This window comes from Monodon monoceros, unplaced genomic scaffold, assembly GCF_005190385.1.
Source record: "Monodon monoceros isolate NGI ecotype Baffin Bay Population unplaced genomic scaffold, NGI_Narwhal_1 Super_Scaffold_18, whole genome shotgun sequence".
NCBI lineage: Eukaryota > Metazoa > Chordata > Mammalia > Artiodactyla > Monodontidae > Monodon > Monodon monoceros.
This window is the reverse complement of record NW_021703774.1, coordinates 72642276-72665228: the sequence shown is the minus strand read 5'-3', so window position 1 is coordinate 72665228 and position 22953 is coordinate 72642276. Positions and strand designations below refer to the sequence as shown.

At 38.5% G+C, this 22953-nt stretch overlaps 1 protein-coding gene across 3 annotated transcripts in view; it reads right to left on the bottom strand.

Annotated features, from left to right (window-relative positions):
- The window catches only part of POGZ (pogo transposable element derived with ZNF domain), a 48506-nt gene that overhangs the window by 9562 nt on the left and 15991 nt on the right, over positions 1 to 22953 (bottom strand). For 2 of the 3 annotated variants that reach the window (XM_029227900.1, XM_029227902.1), the window contains exons 2-11: positions 21539 to 21663; positions 20392 to 20550; positions 11925 to 12100; positions 10669 to 10777; positions 9144 to 9434; positions 8845 to 9063; positions 6236 to 6342; positions 5224 to 5561; positions 4675 to 4829; positions 175 to 275 (exon numbers count right to left, since the gene is read on the bottom strand). In XM_029227900.1, coding sequence (XP_029083733.1) covers positions 175 to 275; positions 4675 to 4829; positions 5224 to 5561; positions 6236 to 6342; positions 8845 to 9063; positions 9144 to 9434; positions 10669 to 10777; positions 11925 to 12100; positions 20392 to 20550; positions 21539 to 21662 — 1779 coding nt within the window. In that variant the 5' untranslated portion in view covers position 21663. The remainder of the gene's footprint in view (positions 1 to 174; positions 276 to 4674; positions 4830 to 5223; positions 5562 to 6235; positions 6343 to 8844; positions 9064 to 9143; positions 9435 to 10668; positions 10778 to 11924; positions 12101 to 20391; positions 20551 to 21538; positions 21664 to 22953) is intronic. The other variant, XM_029227901.1, reaches the window with a different exon arrangement.

The window sequence follows — 22953 nt, the reverse complement described above, 5'->3', positions numbered from 1 at the left end:
CTCCTGCATGGGAAACCCTGAAAATAGAACCCGTGTTCACTATTTCTTCTGTATTTCCTCAGTGTTCCTAAAACTGAGTGTGTGCAGTAGGTTCTGGGCAATGTTCATTAGTGGATTCTTTGTATTTAGCCTGAGAGCAAAATGGCTAAATCTCCCTGGAGAAAAAGGCAATACCTGGCAAACATAAGGCATCTCTCCAGGCTTATGAGTATCCTTCATATGCTGGAGAAACAGTGGCTCACTCTCAAACGCCCACTCACAGATCTTGCACTTGGCTGTAAGAAGAAAAATAATCAATAAATCCACCTGAAAATAAGACCAAAGTCCTGCTGACTCATAATCTTTTTCTCTGACTCCTATATCTTCATTTTCAATAGTCAGTAAATTATGAAGTCTCTTCTAGTCTTTCTTTAAAATGGTTCTGTCTCAACATTTGTGCTGCTGATTAAAACTATCCTTCTGTCTCTAGCTCAGACTTCTTTACCAAAGTTCCATTCTAGATTTTGAACTCTTTACGAAACATAATATTCTACCATCTACTCTAACTTAATTCAGCATCCTCCTGCTTCCCATCATTTCCCTTCTCACATCCCACCTCCTCCTGAACTCAAAACTTTGGCATTATCTGACTCCAAACCCGTGTTCTGTCACCATTATTTCAAAATGCATCAAGGAATTGTCACTTCTGCATTCTCACAGGCAGAAACTTGGTAGAAGCCCATATGATTTCCTACTGCTAACCAGCTGGCTTCTTAATACCTCCTATCTCTCCAATACAGTATCTATTCTTTATATACCATTGCCAAATGAATTCTTTTAAAATACTACATTACTTCATCCCTCTGCTCAAGGACAGACAATGATTATCTCCTATGAATAATTCAACATTTATTGAACGTTTACTAAATGAGAACAAAGAAGGATTTGTCCTTAAAAGACTGACAATATGAACAGAACTTCTTGACTTACGAGTTACTGTGTTATTCCAGTATTAACTAATCTGAGATAATTAAACTTTAAAATTAGCCATTTTATCAAGCTTTTATAAGGCTGCAGTTCTAAATTTTTGGCAAAAGTTTTGTTACATGTTTTGAATTATACAGGCAAAATAATGATAGTTATTTGCATTTTTATTACCATTACTGAAATTATTTTCAAGTTTTTGCAAACATGAAAATTGTAAATTTGAAGCTCTAAGCGCTTATTTATTGGACAATGTCCAACCCCTGCCCCGTACCCCCAAATGAGTGAAGCTGAAATAAAAAACAAAAACCAGGGGTCTGAATCTGGGGTCCAGGGAAGAGGTCTCAGGGAACCCAGGTAGCCCCTGAAATTATCTGCAAAAGAGTAAAATGTGTATTTTTCTGGGAAGTTTTGTGTTTATTCTCAAAGGTGTCTGCAACCCATTTAGGACCACTTCCTAGAGGTACATTAGATACAAGAACAAGATAAAGAAATTAAAAATTCTGCCTAGAATGAGGAAAAGCTGATATACGAGCTGAACCTTGAAAGAGTGGTTTGCCAGACAAAGGAGACAAGAGAAGAACATGAGCAAAGGCATGGTATTGCATGGCATGTTTGGGAAAGAGTAACTAGTGGCATGACAATATTTTCTCCTGTTTTCTTCCCCCTTACCTCTCAATTCAATTTGTTAATCTTTTTTTCTTTTCTAGAACACTTTTAAGCATTGGTGTTTCCCAACCTTCTGTCCAGGCTTTTCTTATTCTCTATGTTTTCCCTGGGCGATCTCTTTTACCCTCAAAGGCTTTTCCTACAACCTATACATCCGCTCTATTCTTATAGGTGTCACACATCAACTATAACAACATTTATTAAGCAATTTTTAATGCATAAACACCATGCTAAGATTTATATATATTATCTCATGCAAAGAAAATCAGTGAGAAAGAAACCAAAGGCATCAGTGGATTTAAGAGATCTCTAGTAACCTTTCACACCTATTGGAGTTGATGTCAAAAAAGATTTAAGAGGAAGAATTAACTGATTTTCCAAAGTGGCTATCCTAACACTGTCCCTCCCAGCACTATCACTCTCATCTCCCTAACACCTACCATAGTCTCCTGCCTTGAGAAAACAGGCATGAACTACTACAGCTTTTGCTTCCTGTTTTCCAAATTTGGAAGGACAGATTCCTTATGCCTTTCTAAGGCTCATCCGATCTCATCATTCCACGTATCCCATGACTTTATCAAGCAAGTGGTTCTCCCTTTCTTCAGTCTTTTTCCATAGAACCCTCCTGACACCTGAACACGATTAATCACCCTGAAGCATCCTTCCCTCAACCCTACCTCTTCCTTAGTCTATTGTCTTTAAACAAGTGTGAAGAAAAACATAATGCTATTAAAAATTGTACTGTTACCATAATTAAATATAATAATCCATTGATGTTTTGGAGACAATTCAGGAAACTTGAAAATGAAGATACATAATATTAAACATTTATGATGAATTCTGTTATGTCTTGACAAACATACTATGGCTATGTATTTTAAAATGTCCTTACTTTTCAGAGATACATAATGAAGTATTTAGGAGTGAAATATCATGATGTCTATAATTTAGTTTAAAAACACTTCAGAAAATAAAAGGAAAAGACATTTTCAAAACTAAAAAGAAAACAATTGGTCTCAAAATATTAACACAAAAAAAATAAGCTACTTTCAATGAAGGATCTGCCATGGATGCAAAAAAAAGGGAGTTATTAAAAAAAAAAGGGGGGGGGGGAATTACAAAAGAATCCAAGAATAAGATTGATATATACTAAAGTACAGAAACGGTATTTACCTGTTTGGATCAACAATTTCTCAGGTTTTTCATCAGTGTAAATTTTAAGTCATAAGATACTCAAAAATTAATAGTCAAGGATAAAAGAGTGGTAAGCCAAGAGAAGAAGATTGATGAGGTGCTGCACTGTTTCCCATTAGGAAAAATTTATCTTTTTATGTACAGTACATATATAAGTGGAATAACAAAAACACACCCCACCAGATTCTGTATAAAAGTAGATGTTTTCACTGGGGATTCAGATGAGTTATATCTGGGCTTCCCATGACTGACAGTGAAGAATTTTGGGTCCTAACCTAGACCAAGTTGGCTACTCTGCCACTACACTGTAGTGTTCTGATGTTTGATTCCAGTATCTACTCTACTCACAAATGATTAGCCCAAAGTTCCATGGTCTAATATGGTAACCACCAGTAACATGTGGCTAGGGAAGACATGAAATGTGGTGAGCCCAAACTGAGAGTTGCTGTGGTGTAATAATACACACCATATTTAAAAAGAAAAGAAAAAAAAAGAATGGTAAATATTTCATTAATTTTAAAGTTCTGATTACATGCCGAGATGATTTTATTTTGGCTATTCTGAGTTAAATAAAATACACTATTAAAATTAATTTTGCCTTTAAAAAATTTTTATTTCAAATGACTACTAAAAATTTTAAATTACATATATAACTCATTATATTTCTGTGGACCAGCACTAGTCTGAGCCACTCATGGCAATCCCATTTCCCTTGACAATATGGCCAAGGCTAAGAGATATAAAGGGAAAACAATTCTGTCTTGTAAGAAACAGACTTAGAAAAGACACAGGAAGATATGGTCTCTTCTTCATCTGCACAATTTTACATACGACTGTATTCCTGAGACTAACGCAACCATCCTGCTATAAGCCAGAGCCAAGAGAACTGTTGAAAAGTAGAAGACTCGCATTCTGGGCTTGAAGCTTACTCCACCTTCAGTCTTTTCAGTTAAATCATATAATAATAGATGTCCTTAACATTTAATCCATCTTTAGTCAAGATTTTTAATTTGCAGCAAATATTTCTGTCTTTATGTGTTTCCTATCACCTAAAATCTTTTCTTACTACTTTCCATCCATCTAAATCCTTCTTGTATTTAAAGACCCTAAAAGTTTATGCATTATTTTCTGTGAAATCCACAAGGATCTTTTCCCTTCTCTGAACTATTTCACCTATCACTGGTATCATACAATGCATATGTTTACAGCAAATATATTGTCTTGTTCTCACATTTTCCTATAGTTAAATAATTTTTGTCTCTTCAACAAAACTAGAAATCCCTTAAAGGACAAAAGAAATATTCTAGAAGACTGCGCTCAAATCCTCACAATTTCACCTTATTAGAAGTGTATGCTCTTAAGCAAATGACTAAATGTTTCTGGGCTTGTATTCAGCCTGTTTCTCATCTGTAAGATGTACAGTGTAGCTAACACTCCAACTCATCTTATATCTCATGAAAGCACTGTCTTAATGGTAAAGTATTCTATAACATTATCTTTTATCCTTCTTAAAACCTATGAGGGTACTAACTAAAATGGAGACGCAAATACAGATGCCTGCTTCTTCTATAAAAGGATCTAGGTAATAAACTCTTTACATATACCTCTCTACAGTGGTCCTGAAAGAAAGCCCCTTAATTTAGAATCAAGCACTGAACTCGACTCATGCTTGAACAGAAGTCAGGCTTGTAAGATAATAGGGTAAGTGAAGTAAGAAACTGACTACGAATATGCAAAGAACTTCCTCGACACTGTTACCCACATATAAACATAATGGGCTCCCACCAGTGCCATTCACTGAATGAAAAATGAAGTATACCCCTAGAGTTTAAGAATTTCCAAACTTACTAGTTGATTCATAGGGACTATGAACATTTTCCAAGTGGCACTGGAGCTGGAAGGGAGTGGAAAACTGACGATAACAGTGCTGGCAGATAGTATGACCATCCACCTCACCGTTCTGCTGATCAAGTTCTACGTGATGTTTCATATGGTTCATAAATCTGTAGCACGGCACAAAGGAAAAGTACAGACAACATAAAAAATCAGAAGCCTTGGAGAAATGTACCAGCGAAATCACAGAACAGACATTACATGTTTCCCCCTCCACCCTCCCACCCAACTTCCTCTTTTTGGGACATCTTCTGAGCCCAGAAATTAAGAGAGATCTCGAAACTTTTCTGGGGAAGGAGGTGCACTCGTCTCACTCTACCCAAAGTTATCTTTTATTTATTACCACAATATCTCCTTCTATAGTACTAGTTATTGATTTAATGATAATCCTTAGCAAGAAAGGATAATAATTAGGGCCATTCTCCAAACAGAAAGACTTAAACATGTAAGAAGCTTTCAGACTTCACTTGTCCAAGGTGAGCTCCAAGGCTCTTCAACACTCACCGAATGTTGTTTTTTAGCCTTTTGGTACAATGTGGGCAACGGAAAGATGTGGCGACCTTAGGGAAGTTTGTGAGCTGGGCTACTTTGCCACCATCCCGTCCATAGTAGAAGTCATCTACTAGCATAATGAGCTTGGTCTGGACGGCATCACCCACATTCTCATTTGGCTCTGGTACTTTGGTAGGTGGTGACAGAGCAGGAATAGGTGTAGAAGAGGGAGTGGAAGCAACAGGAGCTGTTTTCTCAGGGGATGGGGGCTTTGCTGCTGATGGGACACTGGGTTCTGAATCCAGAGGCTTTCCTTTCTTCTGGTATTCAACCATTTCTGGGCAACAGTACTATAAAGAAAGAAGACATCTGATCATCCTGGTTCTCCTGGGGGCTGAGATGTGCTAACTCCTCAACTTCACTAACATTTCTCTGTAAGTGTTTGGTTCTAGGTATTCTCAACCAGCTTTCACCCTGCAGTTTTCTAAAATGCTTCCAGGTTTCACTCTTTTTCGTGTGTGTGTGTGTGTGTGTGTATTTACAGCCATATGCCACTCCAAACACCATACTTTGTACTTCTTCCTGTCTTAGATCCTTTAACCACTCACTAGCATAACCTGGTTCTGAGCTCCCTGGTAGGAAGAAGTCTCAACCTTTGCATCTGGACTAATACCAAAAAATGAAAAGACTAGAATTAGAAATTGGTTAATAGCTCCTGATTCATCCAATGACACAATAAATAGAAAATGGACTGAGGCCAAGTTGGCCTGTCCTCCTGTGCAGTTCAAAATCTACGAACTAAGGAATTAAGGTCACATATGTTCTGACCTATTTGAGGGTCTTTAAATATATCCTATCACATTTCTGAGTTCATTCTAAAACAGGCCAAAAGAGAGTAACCCTTTAAAAAGCTTCCAAGCCATTTCAGAGTCCTTGCTTTACAAGCTCCCAACACTACACTACAGGAGGTATACAGTGAGTGGTAGCCATTTAAGCTGAATCTCCATCACAGGTGATCACTTACACACATGTGACCTCTCAAAGCTTCAGTAACACGGAATTGAGCATTACACCGTGGACATATCTTCCGTCCACCATCCTGGAGGTCAAACACTGGGATGGAAGACGTCACTGGAAGTGAGAACATCAATAAGATTAATAAGATGATACTGGAAAAAGACTACTGGCCTTTTGGAAAAAGGTTAAACACTTCCTGAAGGGTATATTAAGGTTGGTAAGCAAGCATGAGAAACTGTTATGAGGCACATTCCTTCTACCATTCTTCTAACTGTAGGCCAGGGGTCAGCAAATCACAGCTAGTAGACCAAATCCAGCCAGCTGCCAGTTTCTGTTTGGCTCATGAACTAAGAACAGCTTTTACATTTTTTGTTGTGGTGGTGGTTATATAAGATTTTTCTTTAATTGTGGTAACAGATACTTAACATAAAGTTTCCTCTTAACCATTTTTAAGTGTTCAGTTCAGTTAAGAACATTCACATTTTTGTGCAAGCAATCTCCAAAACTCTTTTCATCTTGCAAAACTTGAAACTCTACACCCATTAAATAATTCCCCATTGCCCCCACCTCCTAGACCCTAGCAATCGCCATTCTCTCTTGTCTCTGCGAGTCTGACTACTCTAGGTACCTCATATAAGTGGATTCACAGAGTATTTGTCCTCTTGTATCTGGCTTATTTCACTTAGCATAATGTCCTCAAGGTTAATCAGTGTTGTACATGTGTCAGAATTTCTTTCCTTTTTAAGGCTGAACAATATACCATTGTATGTATATACCATATTTTGTTTATCCATTCATGAGCTGATGGACATCTGGGATGCTTCTACCTTTAGGCTATTGTGAAATGTTGCTGTGAACATGGGGGTACGAATATCTGTTTGGGTCCCTGTTTTCAATTCTTCTGGGTATATACTCCAAAGTGGAATGCTGGAACATATGGTAATTTCATGTGTCATTTTTTGAGGGACCATCACCCCATTTTACATTCCCACCCACAACGTACGAGGGTTCCAATTTCTCTGCATCCTCACCAACACTTATTATTTTCTGTTTTTTGGATAAGAGCTATCCTAATGGGTGTGAAGCGGTATCTTATTGTAATTTTGATGTGCATTTCCGTAATGATTAGTGAGTGAGGTTTAGCATCTTTTTGGGTGTTTAATGGCCATCTGTGTATCTCGAGAAATCTCTATTCAGCTCCTTGGCCCATTTTTTAATTGGATTGTTTGTTCTTTTGTTGTTGGTTGAGCTGTAGAAGTTCTTTATATATTCTGGATATTAAGCCCTTATCAGATATATGATTTAAAGTACTCTTAAAAAATTTTCTCCCATTTAGTGGGTTGCCTTTTCACTCTCCCTAACGCTAACCCTTTGATGCCCTAAAGTTTTAAATTTTGATGTAGTCCCATTTATTTTTCCTTTTGTTGCTTATGCTTTTGGTATCATATGCAAGAAAGCACTGCCAAACCCAGTGTCATAAAGCTTTTCCCCTATGCTTTCTTCTAAGAGTTTTATGGTTTTAGTTCTTTTGTTTAGGTCTTTAATTCATTGAGTTAGTTTTTGTAATATGGTGTATGGTAAAAGGTCCAACTTCATTTTTTTTGCATGGGGATATCCAGTTTTCTCAACACCATTTGTTAAAGGTTTTTGTATTTTTAAAGGGTTGAAATAAAAGCAAAAGAAATGATCTTCTGACACATGAAAATTAAACTCAAAATTCAGAATCCATAAATAGTTTTAGTGGAGTAGAGTCAAGCTCAATTATTTACATATTGTCTGTGGCTGCTTTTGTACCACAATGGCAGAGTTAAGTAGTTGTGACAGAGACTATATTGTACATAAAACCTAAAATATTTACTATCTGGTCCTTTACAGAAAAAGTCTGTCAAGCCCTGCTCCAGACCATTGAAAATCCTTATGCTCATATCCTTCTACATCTGAAAACCTCTCTACTAAATATCAACTTTAAAATCTCGTTCAGGGACTTCCCTGGTGGTGCAGTGGTTAAGAATCTGCCTGCCGATGCAAGGAACACGGGTTCGATCCCTGGTCTGGGAAGAGCCCACATGCCGCAGAGCAGCTAAGCCTGTGCGCCACAACTACTGAGCCTGTGCTCTAGAGCCCGCAAGCCATAACTACTGAAGCCCATGAGCCTAGAGCCCGTGCTCCGCAACAAGAGAAACCACTGCAATGAGAAGCCTGTGTACCGCAATGAAGATAGCCCCCACTCGCCGCAGCTAGTGAAAGCCCGCGTGCAGCAATGAAGACCCAATGCGGCCAAAAATAAATAAATTAAATTAAAAAATAAAATAAAATCTTGTTCAGAAATCCACCTCCTCCATGAACTATCTTTTGATTATCCCACTGATCTCTGATCAACCAATCCATTTTACTCATCTCCAAAGAACAATTAACACAAAACTCCTTCTGGCTGATTCAGTTACACTTTTCACAAGTGGCAATCCTCTTTACTACACTAAAGTTTCTGTGAGAACACACTATAGCAACTATACCTTATTTTATTTCTCTATTTCATAGTATAGAGTTCTGATACAACAAATACTTTATTAATGTTTTTGAATGACTGGCTGCCCAGAGTCTTTCTGGTTATCGTACCTTTCATTGAAGACTCAGGCCCGCTGGTTCTCTGAGAGCCATGCGCAGAGCTGTTGTTGGATACCACCATTGGCCCAGGACTCTGGCCCAGGGAAGGGATGGTGTTAAGGGTATTCACCAGTTTGGCCACTTCATTGCTATTTTCACCTGTAACCCCAGGTCGCTTCACAGTGACAAAGCTGGCAATGCTCACTGCAGGTGGAGAGGGGAAGGAGGGAGCTTTGTTGGCCAAGTGATAATCATCTGTTCTCCACCCACCACCCATCCCAGCTCTGCCATCTCCTCTTCCCAAGCCTCACCTAGTTTGGGATTCTGAGTCTGGTTGGATTGGCCTGGAGGTTGAACAGCAAGGTGCCCCAATGAGGTCGGCTGTGTGGCAGTGGGAGTGGTAGAAGTGCTGGGAGTGGACTTGGTCTGCTGGGACTGGGACTGTGGGACGGTGCTTCGAATGGTCAGAGTGGCTGGGATGACGGTGGTGAAGGTGTTGGTGGTGGGCCGCACAGGCATTGTGGAGCCTGGCCTCACAGGGGTCATCTGAGAGAACACTTGTGGGACTCCAACTGTCGGCTTAACAAACTGGGTACCTGGGGCTTCAAAAGAGAGACAAAAATACCAAATCTTGGTCAACGAGCTCACCTGTAATACATTCTCCATGTCTTTACTGGAAATATTGGAATAGGAAAAGATTATCTCCCCAAACTGATTGGTGACTGTCAGGTTCCCAAGGGAAGCATATATTCTAATGTGTAAGACAACAGGTATCACAAACTGATAAAACAAGTTAGCCTTAGTAATCAGCCCTGAAAACATTAAAGTGAAAGAAGAGTCCCATCAACTCCTCCCAAAACACCTTACCACACTGCCTTTTCTATTCCAAGAATACAATCATGAGTAGCTTGACCTTTGTTATTGAAAGAGAATAATAGGTATAGAGTGGGAAGCAGTATGGGTATATATAGGCCAAAGGGCAGAGCTGGCTCTGAAAAAAGTGATCTTTCTCAGAATACTAAAAGAGTCTTTCATTCTCTTATACAAACTCAAATAGAAGACAGACTATGCCATTCTACTAGAATGTCCCAAAGGTGAGTCTCCTGGCTCAACTATAGACAATTTCACTGACAAACATTTAAGAAGTATCAGAACTAGATAGGATAGGCTCATGAGACTGAAGGCCAAAAACCCCTATGGGCTCTCAGAACAACAACAAAAACTTAGGAAGACAAGCTACAGAGATACCTTTACTACAACTAAATTAAGATACCCTTTTTTGGCCTGAATTGTAGTAAACTTATAGACACTAAATATGGAACTGGGGGAAAATTACAAGATTTTTAAAAATTATCTTTCAATTTGGTTTCTTAAAAAAAAACAACTAGCCATTGTCAATATTTATCCTCAAAGGATATGTATGCCATTTGTTTAATTTATATTCCAAATCTATGCTATAAAAGTAAAGCAAAATAAGTTTATAATCCCACCATGTAAGTGAGTAGACTTATAAGGAATACAGAATTTGGGAGTTTGCATTAATAATAGTTCTTCAGGATAACAAACTTAATAGCTGAATAAAACAGCAGAAACAGAAAAATAACTATATAAACCCTGTTTTACTGCCTTATGAAGGGTGGTAAAAGGTTAAAAAATAAAACCGCCACCCTGGCCAAAGGTTAGAGTTTTTTAAAAATGGGGCTTAAATCAATATGATTTTTGTAGTTTTAGATTTCCGTTAAATACACTTTTTAAATGACCTTGAATATTTTGAGACAACAAAAACAAGTCTTCTGGATGCTGGTTTATTCCAAATGGGTAGACATTTTTCCTTACCTGGGACTAGTGTAATTGGTCTAACTGTTTGGCCTTGCTGTACGTTCAGCACAATCCCAACCTGATTCATTGCATTTTGTACAGGCCGGACATTTCTTACAGGAAATCCCTGCATTAAAAAGCAAAATGATCTTTAACATGGAGATCAGCTAACACTAGCAGAGACTGCATTAAGACCTATATTCAAAAAAATGCCCACACCCTTACCTAATGATTCTCTCTCTAGAACTAGAGCTTTTAAATGACTGAGATGGAGAAATTTTGGACTTCTGGCAAACTTCTGAGTGGCAAATATTAAAACTGGAGAATGAGCTTTGGTACATATGAACAAAAATGAAAACCTACTTCTTGTCTTAAGAGAACCTCAGCTTAAAAAGCTCATCCACAGGGGCTTCCCTGGTGGCACAGTGGTTGAGAGTCCGCCTGCCGATGCAGGGGACACGGGTTCGTGCCCTGGTCCGGGAAGATCCCACATGCCGCAGAGCGGCTAGGCCCGTGAGCCATGGCCGCTGAGCCTGCGCATCCGGAGCCTGTGCTCCTCAACGGGAGAGTGAGAGGCCCGCATACCGCAAAAAAAAAAAAAAAAAAAAAAAACTCATCCACAAACTGGCCCCTCAATTGCTAAAGGCATAGAATGCAAAAAAATGACACTAACAGTATTCACTGGAGTGATTCAACATACAAACAATTGTACGAAACTGTTCCCAAAGTCCACTTCAAAGGCCATACACCTCTGGGAAATTTGTTAGACAAGGCAGAAAAAAGCATTTGCCTTTACATTCCATACCAGCATTAGGCTTTCAACTCCAATTCACATTTATATCAAATAAGTCATCTTCCTTCTGTTCCAAAGATCTCCCGGCACTTCACCAATCTTGCATGTATATTTCCATGTCAACTAACTCACCCCATTTTAAGAAAAATAGCCCAAGCAAAGGGTGAGAATCCTTGAGGACCAAGTGTTAAGGCTTCCTAATGCAAGCTTCCCACTCTTTCCTGCCTAGACCTCAATCAAATTACTTAATAGCCCTCCAGGGGTATAAAGAGGAGATTACCCAGCTGTACACTATGTTGGGCTTTCTGCTAAAGTCAGCATCAAATTAAAAACTAGCAAATGAGAAAGCCAAATCAAAAGACAGGACTTAGAACCACTTCTAATGATGATAAAGACTCTTAAGTCAGAGCCTTCAAAGGTTCCCATAGTCTTTCTCTCCTCTACCATGTCTGAATTCAGTAGAATTCAGAGTCCTACTTACCTGTGTAGTGATGAATATTGGTTGTGAGGCCACAGGGGAACTAGTCACATGATTGGCATTCTGCATGACCTGGACAGGCCTCAATACTGGTTGAGTAACCATTGTACCCAGACCTGAGGTTGGATTCTGGGTTAGGATGAGCGGCTGTCCACCTTGTTGGACCAAAGAATTGCCAGCTAAAGGGAAGAGGAAAAAAAAAACAATGTAAGAGAAAATAAACCCACCATTATAAGCAACACAATGGTCTTAGATAAGAAATGGTGTTCCCATATATCAAGATATCCAAGACTGTCACTCACCTCAGGTTTAATGTCAGCAAACTTACCAAATATTTAAGCTTCACCCAAAGCTACAACTAACAGAAAAATACACAGGAAGGGAAAGTTCACTAAAATCTCCCCCATATATCTTAACTAGGGATGTCTTAACACACACAGTAAGACTTCTACATGGCTATCACTTTGACTCTGATGATTTAAGTGACCACAAATAATCTCCCCATACCAAATCAGCAAAACAAAGTAAGATATAAGTTCCTTCCCCACATTTTAACTAGGTAAAAACCTATTTTATCAGAATGTAATTTGCTGTTAGCTAATCCACCTTATATTTTAAAAAGAGGAATATTCATCTACAAACATTAATTCAGCAAGTACACAGAATCTAAAAAATGGGATCTCTTCCTAGTGCATCAAATCTCAGAAATGCAACAGATTCTCTAAACATCCATCGTCTTTAATAGGTATGGGAACACAGAGACTGACAGGTTACCTTCTTTATGTCATCAGAACAGATAAAGAAAAGACCTGGTCAAAACTAATCAACACCAAGTAAAACTGATATGACTTAAGAAGATTCATTCATTAATAAATAGTAACAAATATCATAAATATTAAAAAACTGGCTAATTTTTTTGAAATATTTTAAATTCTTTTTCATGTGTGTTAAAAGTAATTTTGTAATGTTTTTAAGTCCTGTATTTGCTACAATTGGCTAAAAAATCATTTATACTAAGTTTCCTGATTTACAAAGAATACTCCAAAACAGAAATTCTATTTCAGAGAGCCAAAACATTGGGTTTGCCAAAAAGCACGTTCTTTTTCTCTGTAAGATGGCTCTAGTAGCACTTAGTTGTCTTTAACTTCATTCAAAACAATTTTGTTAGATTGTATTGGGACAGCTGCCATAGTGTGCATTAAAAAAAAACTTATCAAGATTGTTGACTTTTTGTGTAGCCATTTTAATACTGAAGATGGAAGAAAAAAATTTACATTTTTGGCAATATTATGCTTTATTATTTCAAGAAAGGTAAAAACGCTGATATGCAAAAAAAGATTTGTGCAGTGTATGGAGAAGGTGCCGTGACTGATCAAACGTTGTCAAAATTGGTTTGCGAAGTTTCGTGCTGGAGATTTCTCGCTGGACAACGCTCCACGGCTGGGTAGCCCAGTTGAAGTTGACGGCGATCAAATCCAGATATTAGCTGAGAACAATCACTGTTATATCACGCGGGAGATAGCTGACATACTCAAAATATCTAAATCAAGCACTGAAAATCACTTGCACCAGCTTGGTTATGTTAATCGCTTTGATGTTTGGGTTCCACATAAGTTAGGTGAAAAAAACATTCCTGACCTTATTTCTGCACGCGATTCTCTACTTAAATGCAACAAAAATATTCCGTTTTTAAAACAGAAAAATTGTGATGGGCGATGAAAAGTGGATATTGTACAATAATGTGGAACGGAAGAGATCGTGGGGCAAGCAAAATGAACCAGCACCAACCACAGCAAAGGCCGGTCTTCATCCCAAGAAGGTGATGTTGTGTATATGGTGGGATTGGAAGGGAGTCCTCTGTAATGAGCTCCTTCTGGAAATCCAAACGATTAATTCCAACAAGTACTGCTCCCAATTAGACCAAATGAAAGCAGCACTCGACAAAAAGTATCCAGAATTAGTCAACAGAAAATGCATAGTCTTCCATCAGGATAACACAAGGCTGCATGTTTCTTTGATGGCCAGGCAAAAACTGTTACAGCTTGGCTGGGGAGTTGTGATTCATCCACTGTATTCACCAGACATTGCACCTTCGGATTTCCATTTATTTCAGTCTTTACAAAATTCTCTGAATGGAAAAAAATTTCAATTCCCTGGAAGACTGTAAAAGGTACCTGGAACAGTTCTTTGCTCAAAAAGATAAAAAGTTTTGGGAAGATGGAATTATGAAGTTGCCTGAAAAATGGCAGAAGGTAGTGGAACAAAATGGTGAATACGTTGTTCAATAATGTTCTTGGTGAAAATGAAAAATGTGTCTTTTATTTTTATTTTAAAACCAAAGGAACTGTTTGGCCAACCCAATACCTAAATCGAAGATTCAAGCAAAATACTGCAACTTTTTTACCTCAAATCACCAGAATGGGATGGACTCCCCTGAAGCTTTAAGTTCCACTTGACAAATGGTGTCATTACAGTTAGCTACAGAGCTAGACCACCAAAGTGGGTATACAGGTGGCTATTAATGGGCCAACCCTGGATTGTCCCATGTTCCTCCAGAAACTGAGAGTCCATCAGTGGACTAGACCCTCATAGTTACTGGGCCAGCAGACTAGTAATTATAGATGTTGACAGATAAAAAATTCCAAATTCTAGCTATGCTAATTACACTGGCAATTTATTGACTCTCTCTATATATATTTTTAACTTAAATATTTTATTATGGAGATGTTCAAATACATATAAAAGTAGAACACTATAATAAATCTCTATGTACCTATACCAGCTTCAATAATTATCAACTTAATCAATCTTGTTTCATCTATACTTCCCATTCTCTTACCAGCTCCCATATTATGTTGATACAAGCTTCAGATCATATCACTTCATCTATTTATTTCAGCATATATCTCTAAAAGATAAGGACTTTAAAAAAAGAGGAAATATCAACACCATTATCACTCCTAAAAAAATATTATAATAATTCTGTAACTAGAGTGGATAATACTGTATGATATAATTGAAGTTTGCTGAGAGAACAGAACTTAAATGTTCTCACTACCCCCTATCCCTACCCCCAAAAGAGGATAAATATGTGAGGTGATGGATGTGTTAATTAACTAGATAGTGGGAATCCTTGTACAATGCATACATATACCAAATCACCACAATGTACACATTAAATATCTTACAATTTTATTTGTCAATTATACCTCAATAAAGTTAAATATATACAACAATTCTTGGGAGCTTCCTTGGCAGTCCAGTGGTTAGGACTCTGCACTTCCACTGCAGGGGGCACGGGTTCCATCCCTGCTGGGGGAACTAAGATCCCACATGCCGCACTGTGCGGCAATAAATGAATGAATGAATGAATGAATGAACAATTCTTTAATATCAAATACCCAGTTAGAATTCAAATTGACAATTACATTTTTTTGTTTGAATTATGTTACAAAAGGGTTCATAAAGTATAACTGATGACATACCTCTTCAATCTCTTCTAATATATAGGTTCCCCATCCATCTCTTTTTTACTCCTCTGCAATTTATGGTTGAAAATATTGACTAAGCAAAAACATGTATTTTCTATTCACTATTTTAACTGCTAGGGTAAAAGAAAATAAATTATCTGTTATTTATCTAAGCCTAAGAATTCTTAAGATAATCACTGACTCAACATCTCAACTAAATATAGGAAGGGAAGGATGGAAAATTTTTTGCATTTATGTAAAATCAACCAGCATTAGCAAGTCTCAAAAGACAGGCCTTGTTCCCATGAAATCTGCACATACTCTACTACTATAAAGAATGTTAACACAAGCATTTTCTGCAAATATTCTCTCTGACATCAGGGTCATGTTTGAATTTTGGTGGATTGTTAGGACCTTTCCAAAAATAAAGTGCAAACAAAAAAGTAGGTTTCTAAGCCTAGACTAGGTTTACAATTCAATTGAAAGCAAAAACCAGCATACGGCAAGTCACACTGGGTAAATTAAAGTCACACAGTAAATATTTATTTAATGTATTCTATAAATTCATTCTTCTAATGAATTATAATAATTCCAATTCTAACAAATGAGTTGTTTTTAATGATTTCTGCATTCTTATTAAGTCTTTCCTAAAAGAAATTCTGACAATTCAAAGGTCTTATGAAGTTCTATTTCCAGAGAATGAAAGAGGAAGTTAGAACCCTGAGACTTAAAAAAACCTTTAAAAACGGGCTTCCCTGGTGGCACAGTGGTTGAGAGTCTGCCTGCCAATGCAGGGGACACGGGTTCGTGCCCCGGTCCGGGAAGATCCCACATGCCGCGGAGTGGCTGGGCCCGTGAGCCATGGCCGCTGAGCCTATGCGTCCGGAGCCTGTGCTCCACAACGGGAGAGGCCACAACAGTGAGAGGCCCACGTACCACAAAAAAAAAAAGGCTTTAAAAGAATTATCTGGGGCTTCCCTGGTGGCGCAGTGGTTGAGAGTCCACCTGCCGATGCAGGGGACACAGGTTCGTGCCCCGGTCCGGGAAGATCCCACATGCCGCGGAGCGGCGGGTCCCGTGAGCCATGGCCGCTGAGCCTGCGCATCCGGAGCCTGTGCTCCGCAACGGGAGAGGCCCACGTACCAAAAAAAAAAAAAAAAAAAAAAAAAATAATTATCTGACCAATCCCCTACCTGTAAGTTTGTTCTCCAATAAACTAGGTACCACAGCCATAAACTGATTAAATAATAGAAGATTTAGCAGCTTCTCTCACAACATGTTCTGTTTGTTTTACAAATCTGAAGGTCTTGATTTCTTTTTCTTCATTCTTTTACGTTCACTTACACAGCCTTAAACCCCAGAGATAAGAGGGCTAAATGGAGTTGAAATGGGCCAAACAGGAATTGAAAATCATAATTACAGTAAAAAATGTATAACATTAAATTCATAACATTCACAGCTCAGAATTAAGCAGTGGTTCATTTCACTTCATAATGTTCCTTTCCAATGCAAACATATGATCAGTCAGAACTATAGGAATAATTTCTAAATGCTGAGTGGTGGATTCTGAAGAACAGCAAAAATAGTAAAAATGTTCTAAAATTTTATTCCTAACACTCTGTTAAAGAAAAAAGCCTTATTGAGATATAATTCACATACCATACATATTTTATCACCCATTTAAAGTGCACAATTTAGAGGCTTTTAGTATATTCACAAGGTTTGTGCAATCATCACCACTATTTAATTCCAGAACATTTTCAGCACCTCAAAAAGAAACCTTACACCCATTAGCAGTTATTCCCCATTCTCCTCCCCCCAGCCCTGGCAACGAACAATCTAACTTTCTGTCTCTACAGATTTGTCTATTATGGGCATTTCATAACAATGGGGTCATATATGTGGCCTTTTTGATATCTATCTATCTATCTATCTACCTACCTATCTATCTATTTTTGGCTGTGTTGGGTCTTCGTTGCTGCGTGCGGGCTTTCTTTAGTTGCGGTTGAGTGGGGGCTACTCTTCGTTGCAGTGCGCGGGTTTCTCATTGCGGTGGCTTCTCTTGTTGCAGAGCACGGGCTCTGGGTGCACAGGCTTCAGTAGTTCTGGCACTCAGGCTCAGTAGTTGTGGCTCTTGGAATCTACAGCGCAGGCTCTGTAGTTGTGGCGTACGGGCTTAGTTGCTCCATGGCATGTGGGATCTTCCCGGACCAGGGATCAAACCCGTGTCCCCTGCATTGGCAGGCAGATTCTTAACTACTGCGCCACCAGGGAAGTCCCACATTTTGCTTATTCATTCAACATCTTAGGTTGTTTCCAATTCTGGGCTATAATGAATAACGCTGGCACTTCAAGAGTATCTGATTTTAGAAAGTCACACAATTGTGTGCTTATCTACGCATAAAAGAAGTTTTGAGCCCCCCCTTTTTTTTTGGCCACACTGCATGGCCTATAGGATCTTAGTTCCCCAACCAGGGATTGAACCTGGGCCCTCGGCAGTGAAAGCACGGAGTCCTAACCACTGGACCACCAGGGAACTCCCAGCATGAAAGAATTTTTGGATGAACACACAAGACATACGTAACTGTGGTTACCAGTTTTTTTTGTTTTTTTTTTTTTTCGGTATGCGGGCCTCTCACTGTTGTGGCCTCTCCCATTGCGGAGCACAGGCTCTGGACGTGCAGGCTCAGCGGCCATGGCTCACGGGCCTAGCTGCTTCGCGGCGTGTGGGATCTTCCCGGACCGGTGCATGAACCCGTGTCCCCTGCATCGGCAGGCGGACTCTCAACCACTGCGCCACCAGGGAAGCCCCCCACTTCTTTTTTAAACCATGAACACAGGTTAACATTTTAATTTGAATACTAGGGCTTTCTAAAGTAAATAAAATCCATTTTCATATTTCAAAAAATTTTTGTACACAGGAATCAAGGGTCCATTCAAAGAGAGTAGGTCACATCAGTGTGTCATGAGATGCTCATCATGGGCCTTGGAATGCTGGGATCAAAGAAAAATTCAGCTAAACTGGTGGCTAATAGCCACTTTGACAGCTTATTTTAAGAGAAACATAGGAAAGTAGTATAATACAGTGGGAAGGCCACAAGTTTTGCAGTCTAAATAATTCAAATCCAGTTTAGTCGCTTACTATTTGACCTTAAGTACATTATTTAGACTCTCCACGCCTTGGTTTCTGCATCTGTAAAAATGAGAAAATCTCTAGATAGAGGTTCCTCATCTTTATATATATGAGGGTCACTATAGGTTTAAAAAAATTCTAAGGATTTTTCATGTGATAAAAATTATTTTTTCAGGGACTTCCCTGGTAGTCCAGAGGTTAAGACTCTGAGCTCCCAACGCAGGGGGCCTGGGTTCAGTCTCTGGTCGGGGAACTAAGATCCCACATACTGCAACTAGGCCTGCACGATGCAACTACTGAGCCCACGTGCTCTAGAGCCTGCGCGTTGCAACTAGGGAGCCCGTGCACCACAACTTCCCACATACTGCAACTAAGCCCGCACACTGCACCGAAGAGCCTGTGAGCTGCAACAAAGACCCAGCACAGCCAAAATAAATAAATTTTAAAAATTTTATTTTTTCAGTATCCACTTATGTAGAGCAATCTATTATGGCAATTTGACGCTAACAAATTTTAAATGCCTGACCCAGCAATCTCACTTTACATTACAGATATGCTTACACAGTGGGCACAGATACAATGTCTGAGAATGTTCACTGCAGCACTGTTTGTAATCACAAAAAAATGGGATTGTAGTAAATGTCCAACAATAAGGGAGGTAAATGGTTATATCCAACACTAAGAACACCAGGTGCACCTCTAATGGAAATGTAAATGGATATACACCATTTCTAGATGGCCAATCCAGGAAAAATACTGATCAAAATCCTTAAAGATTGTGATAACCTTTGATCCAACAATTTGACATTTAGAAATGTATTCTCAGAACTATGGATGTGAGAAAAGACAAGAGAGACAAGAGAGACAGAGATGTTCACAATAGCCCTTTAAAGTAGTAGTACACGGCTTTACAACCTATTGCTAATAACAGTTAGCCAAACAACGGGAAATAGTCATCAAAATGTTACAAAAAGATTTATTAAAATGAGAAGATATTCACTACATATTGAGGGAAAAAAGCAAGTACAATCTGTATGGATCTATTTTTATAAAAAGTGAATCACTGCACATAGCATATAAATGTACATAAAATTACATATATGTACAGAGTAAGTTACAAATAGTTATCTCCAGGTAGTGAGATTACAGTTAAAAATTGTTTTTTTTTTTACTGTCCACTTTTTCTACAATGCATATATTATTCTTGTATTAATAAAGCTAAAGGAATTAAATAAGTCCTTTATAGCAATGCAATGATTCTATGAAGGTGCTTATTCTACACATGAATCTTGAGACATAACTTGCCAGTAACTCACTTTCAGAATGTAGAAACAGTCATCAGAAATGAAACAGAAACCAACACTATGTAACTTCTCTAGTCAATAAACTCACTAAAAAACACTTCTCTTTCACCATTTCTTCAGGTAGACAACAACCCTATCCTATTTTTCATACCCAGGAACCAATAACCAAATGAATCTGCCAAAGAAAATAGGGAACAAAGCTGCCCTCGGAGAATTCTTAGCAGACTAGTGGGGCTCTTCTAATTAAAAAACATAAACAATCAAACAACCCCCCCCACACATCTCTTTAATAGTTAGGAATTTGGGGTTTACATTTTCTTTCCTAGAAATTATCAGCAAAAAGACTCAGCTGTCCTCTGACTTGAAACACTAGCATCGATTCAGCACTAAATCAGAAGGAACAGCACCACTTACTTCCGTAACAGAGAATTAGGACTAAACTCACTCCAACACCAGCAGAACCACATCCGTACCTAAAACTGAACAGGTACAGCTGTTCCTAAGACCTTTTTTAGTCTCTCACCCCTCTAGCCCAGGAAGAATTTCCCAATAATCCCACTTACCATTGTTGTTGGCAATTAGTGTGACAAGAGTCTTCTTTGTACTGTCGCTGTTCTGTGCCCCGCTGCTACTAACGGTGGTGGATGTAGAGAGGTGCCCAGCAACAGAAGCATGGGCAGCGATGGGCACTGGAGCCGAGACAGGCTGCTGGCTCACAGAAACTGTGGGGAAGGGGAGGCACAGTCACTTGGAGACAGGGACAGATGACACTAAAGGATACTGTTCTAATCTTCCCTTTTCATCTTACTGTGGGTCTCTATAGCCAAAAACTTTCCTGCTTTATTCGTAAATCCAACTGTTCATCTGATTTCTCCTATGTGTCCCTCACACCACAAATTAGACACAACGCTTTCTTCTTAGCCTCACATTTCCTGGTAAATTAAGTTAGATTATGAGCTCACTGAACCCGGATTTTTACTGTTTTGCTTATATAGCACAAGCAAACCTCTAGAACTCAAAGGCTTATTATCTCCACTACTGGTATTCATAACCATGCATTAGTAAGCCGTCCACAAGACCCTGAACTGTCCTGTTTCAGCCCAAACCAATGCCATCTTCAGTTCTCAAGGCACGAAAGATAAAAAAAATTAAAAGAGCAACAGATACAATTTAGAGGGGAAAAGAACTACCACTCAGTTTCTGAATTCAGGGCAATCTAGAATTTGACCCTGCAACATCACCTTTTTGAAAGAGAAGCTAACAAGCCTAAGTTTGTAAACTGTCCATGGAGGCAGACACGAAGTGAATTCTGCTCAGCTCACAAAGGAAACCAAGTTCAAGTAAAACAAACAAAAAATCCCCCAAGACTATGGGAACCTGTTTTTGACTGGGTATATAAATGAGCACTGACACACACCTTTGCATTCTTTTTCATACATCATTTGGTAAGAGGATTGCTTATGTGTTTGATAAACATTGGTTAATCCAATTCTCAATGTTTTCAATTTATTAAATATGTGTTTCTAGCTTTATGTACAAGGAAACCAAAGCACTTACAGACCAGAGCATGGTGGAAAAAGGTAGCACCAGTGCCACAGTGAAGCAACCCTGGATTCTTGAAGTCTTCTTCCACCTCATACTTTCTTAACAAAAATGCCATTCAATTCAGTCAATATAACAATGATCTAAGAGCAAAAGAATTTTTGTTACCTGTAGTAGTTTTATCCACTGAATTATAATCCTCAACTACAGAATCCTCAATGACATCACTGATTTTCTGCCATGGCTCCAACTCCTCCTCCTCACATTCCATAAAGAGGTCGGTGTCCGCCATGCTACAAGAAGAAGATTGAATAAGATATTGACCTCAGAATGGGAGAAATAGTTTTATATAAAATATGGAATCAGATTCCTGAATCTATTGGTAACCTATTCCCTTGTGCTCCCTCTACCATTTCCCCTAACCTCCCCCCATTTCCAAGGTTCCAGAAGTATAACTTTTATTCTTGAAAAAAAAAAATTAATGTGGAAGAGTCCACAGCAAATTATTTAATAATTAGGGTTATGAAAATTTAATCTATAATACCCAGGGCTGGGATTAGGGTGAGGCGAATCATGCAAGTGGAGGGTCAGATCCTGCTTTATTTAAAATTGATATTTTGCTCATTATGAAATTTTTTGCATTAATATTGAGCTTTAAAAAATGATACATTTGCTGTTTGAGCAAAGTACCCTAGGAACTTGTTTGGAAAACGGGGAATTTTTGAAGAAAGCGCTAACCATTCTGTCTCTAGACTGCTGTTCTACTGATTCTGGACTTGAGCTGCAACATTTCCAGCCTCCAGCCAACCCTGCTTGCTTCAGACTGGCCCCCACAATCCTAATTGGCAAGAGCCAGTTCCTTAATATCTATCCTGTTGTTACTGTTCTGAACTCAGTGGTTTTTGTATACTGATAGACTCCTTGGTTTGTCTCAAGTCTGAAGTCAAGGGGAGATTCTGTCAGCAACCAAGACCTCTCTGTTCAGTCCTTAACGGGTTTTTCCTCAATTGCATGGCTTGTCCCTATATTTGTGCTACTAAATGTATAAAGGTATATAGTTATACCACCCTCTAAATTTTCTCCAATCATTTAATATATTGTGCAATGTAAAATACATTGCATCCTTAAAGCTGTCTGTCCATTTATCTTTGTTTCAAGAATCTGAACAAAGGGCCAGGATATACTTGAGCTCTGTGTTTGGTGAAATTTAAATGTAAATAAAATAAAAATAATAGCATAAAAATGATACATTAAAATAGTATTTTATCTTGATTACTGAGCTTTTTTGCACTTAAGTGAGAACCTCACTTGTCACAATCTAATTCCAACCCTGCTACTACCTTAAACTCCACCATGATTTTGGGAGTCAGCCTTTAATTTGAAAACACTGCTTAAATTACATTCATCTTTATAATGCAAATAAAGAGTTATTATTACTATGCTGCTCTCCAGTATTAGTTGACTAAAAGTCAATTTCTTTGTCTTGGAATGGAAGTAGCATTACTGCTCAATGTTCAAACAAAACTTTTAAGGTAAGGACTCTCGGTGCCCTTAGTATCTCAGAAATTTTTTCACCACACCCC